General features: G+C 42.0%; 1 protein-coding gene across 1 annotated transcript in view; it reads left to right on the forward strand.

Moving 5' to 3' along the window:
• LOC118561164 (ribonuclease inhibitor-like) overlaps positions 1-8,558 on the forward strand; it is a 30,913-nt gene extending 22,355 nt beyond the window's left edge. The window contains exon 3 of the mRNA XM_036133091.1: positions 8,274-8,558. Coding sequence (XP_035988984.1) covers positions 8,274-8,448 — 175 coding nt within the window. The 3' untranslated portion in view covers positions 8,449-8,558. The remainder of the gene's footprint in view (positions 1-8,273) is intronic.

Raw genomic sequence — 8,558 nt, forward strand, 5'->3', positions numbered from 1 at the left:
CCTGTGTTGAAGCAGGTAAAAATGCAGCAGAGCCTTCAGACTATAGGCCTATAGCTCTGACATCTCAATTAGGGAAAACTATGGAGAAATAGAAGTTAGAGTTGGGGCTGCTTTCTCTACCACATATATTGTTGAGAATGGTAGCCCACAAGGCAGTGTGTGTAGCCCAATTCTTTTTAATATTATGATAAATGACATTTCTGATGAGATAGATGGCAGTATAGGGAAATCTTTATTTGCAGATGATGGGGCTCTGTGGGTGAGGGTCAGAATCTGATATATTTGCAGAAAAAGATGCAGGAGATCATTTTGAAAGTGGAAGGTTGGTAAATAAATGATTTAGAATGTCAGCTGCAAAGTCCCAAGTTATTAGTTTTATAGAAGACATCAGGAAGTTAATTTAACTCTTTATAATCAGAAGCTTGAACAAGTGAATAAAGTCAGGTTTTAGGGGTCATCTTTGATGAAAAGTTAACTTGGAAACAGCAGATAGAATAGGGGGTTTTCACTGACGTCACTGGCCAACTTCCGGTCCGCCATATTGGGTGGCACACTTCCTTATCTCTAGTTGTCATAAACATATTATCATATCGCGAATGGATAAGTACGCCAGCACGCTAGAGCCACCAGATAAGGACGTATATCTGAGGAAATGTTTCGTGATCGACCATATGGACCCCTATGCCCTCCACGGTGCCTTGTTTAGCCGTAATCCAGATGATTGGCCAAATGTAGAGCACGGCGACATAGTGCATTACCTATATAGCGACACAGGGCTCGCTATATATGTTGTCATATATCACGCATTGACCGTGTGACACACACATTTCACTAACTTCAAACGCTCACACGCAACACATGACATTTCTCACGCATAAAAACCACAAAGCCCATCTGGGCTGCGGACGACAAAACTCCGCCTTCTGCTGAGCTGTTTCGGCTTCTTTTACAACTTGTGGCCATCAGCGCAGAGACTCGGCGCTGCGCCGCAGCTACATAGGAAAGGAGCGGCGCAGTTCAGCGTGGGTGTGTGCGCACTATTAAAACAAGGCTCAGACTCCTCCGCATGACTCACTCTGATGCTCGCTTTTCCAGCCTGGAAACCAGCGCGGATTGTTAATCAGATGAACTTTTGCTGCAGTTCGTATTAACAGAGCAGCAGGAAGAGTGATCATAGTTATGAATAATTTTAGTCTTAACCAGTGGTGAAAGTGAGCCGGTGTTATGCTCAAAAGTGCATGCCTGCCGAGATATGCATCCCCTGTCGCGGGAGCGCGCCTCGCTCTGTACAAATGAATATCGACGGAAAACGAATAAAAATACGACCAACGGAGCGACTTGTTCTTATATTAATTACATAAAAACGTTTAAATGTACTCGTAGTGTGAAAAAACTGTGTGTATTTGGCAGATTCGTTTACAAAAGTACGGGTTATGAACAACATTGAATCCAAAGTTTTTATCCGAGATACGGCTGATTTATTTGTTGTGGTCTCTTGTCATTCACACAAAACAATAAACCGTGAGAGCCGACGTGAGTTTTGAAACTGCAAAGCTTTTTCTTAAGCGGAAGATCAAACGTGCAGAAACAGCACAGCGTTCATATAAATAAATAAATAAAGGCTTGATGAAACTCAGCCTGATTCACCAATCAGGTTATAGATCTACAATGATAAACAAACCCACAGATTAATGTCTAATAGTGTAATAATTCGGTGAATAACTTAACTTGTAGTGTTGTGTAACACGGGGAGATGGAGCCCGGACTGTGACAGAGGACGTGGCCCTAAAGCCAACTGGTAGGCCTTAAATGTCAAGTGGCCTAGGGTCTCCCAATTAAAAGTACCCAGGTAGGTCTGGCTTAAGAATTATGAAACAGAAATAGTATACAAAATATATATTTTATTTATACAGTCTTTTACAATATCAAAAATAGACTTTATTATACCTATCTAAAACCCAACAAAGCACAGGAACACAGGACAATACTAGAAACAATCTGAGAATTAAACACAAACAACTGCAACCCAAATTAGTAGCAACCAAAGACACAAAATAATATTAGATAACCAAAAAAACAAAACAAATCTCAAACTGCATCAATCCAGTCCTGTAAAGCTGTGCTCAATCAGCTAATTAATAAAAATTAAAAAGAACCCCGCATTATTGTCTGGTTCAGTGTTGGTGGTGCTACAACTCCAGCTCTAAACAACCCCTTTTCTTAATTAACCCAGAGCATTAACCATGCACCTGGGTGAGAGCATAATATGCAGTAGCAACCTGAAATACCAAAAAAGATGACAATAAAGGGTCTGCTAACAACAAGACATAAGAAAACAAGGGAAAAACTGGTACCTTCAGATGCTGCAGTGAGAAGTCACTGAAATGTTGATAGTAAACAAACACAAGGGTTACCAATATGTTGTGGAGCTTTCAGATCATCTCCTTTAGCTGCTTTGCAGGTTAAACTGGTGAGCTTCCTTTAAGCTTAAGAAGATTGAAGCTAATGTATGTGTACTGGATAAATCTACAGGGGCATAATTATGGTCATCCAACTAAGGCTGTGCTGCAGGACTGTTGGGAACATCATAAATCTGATTGTAACAGCTTTGGATGGATTGGGGACATAAAAGCTCCACATTTGGCTTTGACTCAGTTCCAGTATAGTTTTATGGTTCCACGGTCACCAATTCCACCATGGTTATTTATCACACCACAAGTTGATCTGCAGTTAGGGGAATTTCTTAAAAAGGGAAAGACTCCAGAATGGGTTATAGTTAATAATTATTTTGGAAGATTTACAGATAGTATAATTATATACAGGCCAGCTAACAGCTTTGCCAGGGCCCAGGACAACATAGTCTTTTTGGGCCCCCCCTCTGTCCTGGGCCCTAGACAACTGACCCGTTTGCCCCCCCCCTGTCGGCGGGCGTGATTATATATACAGATGGGCCTAAAGATCCAAATAGTGGTAGAACAGGAGCAGCTGTGAATGTCCCACACCATAACGTCATGATTAAAGGAGAACAACAGACCATCTAGCAGTTTTTACAGTTAAATTAATTGTCATGTTAGCTTTAGAATGGTTGGTTGATGATAATATTAGAGAAGAAAGTAAATATAAAACTGCCTCAGATAGTCAAGCTGCATTAGTAAGTATAAAATCTGGCAAATCTTGTAGATTAGATTTATTATTAGGCATACAGTATATCGCTTATTAGTTCAGCTACATAATAAGAAATGTTTTGTTTGATTTGTCTGGATTCCTGCTCATGTAGGTATATTAGCTAAACAGGCCCCGAAATCAGATAATATTAACTTAAGTATTCATTTAAGCAAAAGTGAGGGTAAATCTATTATTCAAAATAAAATCCATAAGGTTTGGCAGGAACAACGGGCTAATCATGACACTGGTAGAGATTTATATCAAATTCAAAGACTGTGGGGGGTAATAGTTGTATGAATGGAAGGCAGAAAGAAGAGGTAGTCATATCTCTACTGGACTTAATACTTCTCTTTTTAGAACAGGGAAACATGAAACAGGGACTTGTAATCAGAATCAAGTTTATTGCCAAGTAGGTTTACACTTACAAGCAATTTGACTTGGTGTTGGTGGTGCAGACAAAACAGAAAGCTATATACACGGTAGACCGTACATTAATGTAACGTAGAAGGTCTGGAGATGCTACGTTGGTGTAGCTTGTAGGTCCTGAACGTGGAACAGAGGCAGGGTCAAAGGTCACGGCGGCTCTTGGCCTTGTTCATCAGGCTGGTAGCAGATGGAAAAACTGTTGTTGTGGCGTGAGGTTGTGGTCCTGATGGAGCGCAGCCTGTTCTGGTTCTGGTTCTGATGGAGCGCAGCCTCCTGTCAGAGGGAAGTGACTGAAATAGTCTGTGACTGGGGTGAAGGGATCAGCCACAATCTTCCTGCACGCCTCAGAGTCCTGGAGGCCTACAGGTCCTGGAGAGATGGAAGATTGCAGCCAATCACCTTCTCTGCAGACCTGATGACACGCTGCAGTCTGCTCTGGTCCTTAGCGGTGGCACCAGCATACCAGATGGTGATGGAGGAGGTGAGGATGGACTCAATGATGGAGGAGTAGAACTGCACCATCATTTCCCTCGGCAGGTTTTTACTGTAATCGGATGGAAACAGTGGAACATGTCTTATTAGAATGTGATTAGAGGAACGTCAGCACTTAGAGTCGATACTAAATAGAGGGAAAATAGGATTTTCTGTGATAAATCTTTTAGGAAATTAAATTCCTTTAGAAATAAATTAATTAGATTTTTAAAGAAACACTGGGTCATTTAATAGTATTTAAAGTGTGTATGCAAGTGTATGCATGTTTATACACACACACATATAGGGATGGGAATCGAAAACCGGTTCCTGTTCAGAACCGGTTCCGTGTTTTCCAATTCCGTGGCACCGTTTGGCAGCTCGTTAAACGATTCTCTTTTCGATTCCGTCGTGCCGCGGCTCTGAGCAGCATAACGGTAGCACGACGTATTGTTTAACGCAAGTTACGTCACGTTTTATACGCAAGTTACGCACACGGCATTCAGTAAGCACGTGTGCGTAACCTGCGCACGACGTGACCAGGCTTAAAGCAAATCAAAAAAAGTGGCGCCCCATCAGGTAAACGGTCAACAGAATGATGGCTACAAGGTGCTTTGCAATCATTGCAACGTGGCATTTATATCCGCGGGAGGAAATAGATCCAACAGGCAGAAACACCTGCACACACAACATGGCATACAATTTAACGAATGCCGTGTTTTTGATTCTTAGTGGACAGAAGTTAAAGTTACGACCAGCATGGAAGGCAGCTGGTGGTAAGTAGCTAGTTTTACATCACTGGCTGGTTCCTAGTAAATCACATGCCATTTCTGGAAATAAACCAGTTTCCTACCTCTCTTTGGGGTTATTAAGGGAGTGTGCCTTTCTCGTTAATCCAGCCCTTCATAGGTAGCATGTTTAATTAGAACTACTGGTATCTGGAATTCTTACATGATTCTAGGCATTGCAATGTAACGAAACATGCTACGAAGTTGCTCCGCAGTTCAGGGAGCGAGAGAAAGGTGACGCTCGTTTATTTAAATCAGGGGGAGATGAGTTTATTTCCCAAAATTGTACAGTGATGCTTTTTCATTAAACGGATGGCTTCTCCATTAGAGTTAGATGACTGAGGTTATCTAAAGGGAGATTAATAAGCAACTGTCACAACAAACTTACATTTTCTTGTATTCTAAACAACTCATCTACTGTATTTAAGTTTGTTCTTATATTCCTTTTTTATTTAAACAAATATAAATGTTACTGCAGTTGCACATTTGCTGTGGACATCTTGACCTTGTTAGTTTGTAAGGTCACGTGATAGTTAAGTAAACATAGTTGATGCTCATCATCAAACTGTTTGTTCTCCTTTTTCCCCAAATTGGAATCGAAAACAGAATCCAAAAGGGAATCGGAATCGTTTTACAGAATCGATGAGGGAATCGGAATCGTGAAAATCTTTTCAATTCCCAACCCTACATACATACATATGTGACATGTGATAACTAATATATTGAAGTTTATTGATTTCCCTCTGACATCATTAATGACCACACTCCAGTCTGGTAGGTGGCGGTAAATGGACCTTAGGTTGGTTGCCATCCGCCAATAAAAAAACAAAAGAAGAAGAAGAAGTGTATTTTCCTACACAGAGGCAGTCATTGAATGCATCGTGAGTCTGGCTCAGAGAGCGCAGCAGGAGAAGCCTCAGAGATTCTGGTTCTGCGGCCATAAGTCAACATCTCCATGTTAAGCTGCTTGTCTTTGGACTATAAACAGTAATGTGTGCCGTGGTTTGTCCCCACGATGATCCACAGTGACTAAGTGAGCTTCAGTCCGAGGTAGAAGACAGAGAGAGTTTTTTCCACTGGAGAGGAGGACTAAAGGGAGCAGAGCGTTTCTGTTAGCGTTATTATTCATCTGGACCAAGGTTCCTTTTTAGTTTATTATTTGCTCTTTGAGAGAAGCCACCACTGAGTTTGGTCTCCATGTTCACATAGAAACAGGCCTGCAGCGTAGGCTTAGCTTGGCTTTTACCGCCTTTAGCTTTAATTAATAAGCATTTAAGCAAATATTATTGACCTGGGATCTCAGATTGACTCCCTGAGGGTTTTTATTTTGCTGTTGTATGCAGAGAAGTGCTTGTTGTCTTTATTTAAAGGTCCTAAAGTACATTTATTTATTCACCTTTTTATTTTCCTAAATTGAGTCTGAGCCCTGATCTCAGGTCAGAAGCGGACAGCATTGGGACCCCCAGTGTGTAGAAATGCCCCTCATGTGAAGCGGCTCAGAGGGGATTCAAGCCAGTTTAGAAAAGTCAATTTCAGCTCCTGGAATCTGTGTGACAGGAACAAATCTAGAATCCCTGATTGATGCTTCAGCACTTTTAGAAGCTCTGAAGGATTTTACTGACTAAAACACTCAGACACAACATGTCACAGTAGTAGGTTCTGCTTCTGGGAGCTTCAGCTCCTAAAGTCAGTTTACATGAAATATTCTCCATCACATCATGTTTTTATGGCTGTGGAATCAGTAAAATACTTCATTTATCTGCATTAATCTCCATTTGATCATATTTGCTCCACAGTTGCTGCTGACTTGTTTGTTTTCTGTGAAACTTGAATAATTTGGCTGTAGAAGCTGAGTTTGTATTGATGGAGCTGCTGGTGGAGCTGACAGAGGTGAAGAGCTGAAGTCAGCAGGGCTGTCATTTAGAAAGCTTGCTGACACTAAATGGAGCTGAAATGTGCGTACGCCACTTTCCACCAGAAGTTAGGATCTCTAAAAATGAACTTAGGGTAAAATGTGTGGTCCTCATGCCAGCTCTGACCCAGGCGTGCGCTCATTTTGGAGACGGGGAAATTGGTGACGCAGATGGTGAAGTGGTGAATTACAGCCAAGCTGCATGAGGATTCCTCTCAGACATTCACTTTCACTCCATATCAGACTTTAATCACAGATCATCTTGATCAGAAGCATTAAAACCTCAGTATTATTCATTCTGCTGCTGGTGACTCTTAAATCCATCTGGGACATTTCAGATAAATCTAAATGCCCATAAGCCATCTTAAATCTTAAATCAAAGTCTGCTAACATCTTCTCTGGGTTTTCTACCTTCACACTCCTCTCTCCAATCATCACCAGGGTGACGTGTTCCACAGATTATTGTGACCAGGTGAGCAGCAATCACTTTAATTGCTGCAAACAGTCAAACACACTCGTGCGTAATGCTGCTGGCTGGATGCATTGGCACTGCTGGAAGACCGTGCAGATGGAGAATTGAGGAAACGCGCTTTCAGGGATCAAAGATTTCCTGGCCAATAATGAGGACTGGCCAATATCCTGCTTCTGACTCCCAGCATGCATTGTGCTGTTCCCCACAGGGTAAAGTGGCTCCACCTGCCTGTGAGGAGGTGAAAGGCAGCTCTCCACCCCCCAGAGAGCAGAGAAGGAGGCTTTCTGCTCATACCCAGGCAGTGCTCACCTTTTTGGGGGGGGGGGGGGGGACCTCTCTCCTCTGAATGTGGATCTGAACCCACAGCCACAGAGGAATTTCAGCACGGAGCACAGCGTGGTTTACTTTTTAACAACTTCTTTTAACAGCTTATTAACAACTTGTTTTAATGTGGACAACATCTGAGCTTTTACCTCTGATTTCCACATTTAATAAACGCCTCTCTGGGAAATTTTCCCAACGTTTCTTTGCTTTTTCTCCGTGGCTGCCACGTCACCATGATGGAAAAATGATCAGCTGACACATTTTCTACACATTAACATTCATGAGGTGCTTTGCATCGAGCGTTTCTGCTTGAATCTGGGCGTGTAGAGGGCAGAACCTGAGCCAGAACCTGGTACCAAATGTATCGCTACAGCTGGGATCTAGAAAGGAAAATGGCTGCTGCTGTGCCTGAGCATGGTTTGATTCATCTGAATATTTTTACCATACTCCATTTTCTTTTTCTTGGTGTTCACTTTTAGTACGGATTCCACACAAAGTTTCTAAATGAGAGCCAGGACTGTAAAAACTGCTAAAGAAGTTTTAACTGTTTAAAGTTCTGATATTGTTGATTGTTGAAGAGCTGAAGTCAGCAGGTCTTTATTGAAGCAGCAGCTTGTTGTCATTAATATTAATGAGAGTTCTTTAACTGGTTCTGTTGGACTGTTAGAAACTGCATCCTGGTGGCTTCAGCTCACATCTTTCATTCTTTATTCAGATTGATGAAGTGCAGTTTGTCAAAGATCAGCTGTGATCATCTGGTAACGGCGCTGAAGTCCAACCCGTCCCATCTGACAGAACTGGACCTGAGGAACAACAACCTGAAGAAGTCAGATGTTCAGCAGCTGGAGGATCTTGTAGAGAGTCCAGACTACAAACTGGAGTATCTGTAAGTAGATGGTTGGAGTGAGTCCAGCTGCTGTCAGCAGAACTGTTCTGAACCCAGTTGGTACCAAAGCAAAGATCCAGTGTTTCCAGTAAAGCTGCAGCTTCTCAGTGGGAG

The sequence above is a fragment of the Fundulus heteroclitus genome, unplaced genomic scaffold, assembly GCF_011125445.2.
Source record: "Fundulus heteroclitus isolate FHET01 unplaced genomic scaffold, MU-UCD_Fhet_4.1 scaffold_570, whole genome shotgun sequence".
Classification (NCBI taxonomy): Eukaryota; Metazoa; Chordata; class Actinopteri; order Cyprinodontiformes; family Fundulidae; genus Fundulus; species Fundulus heteroclitus.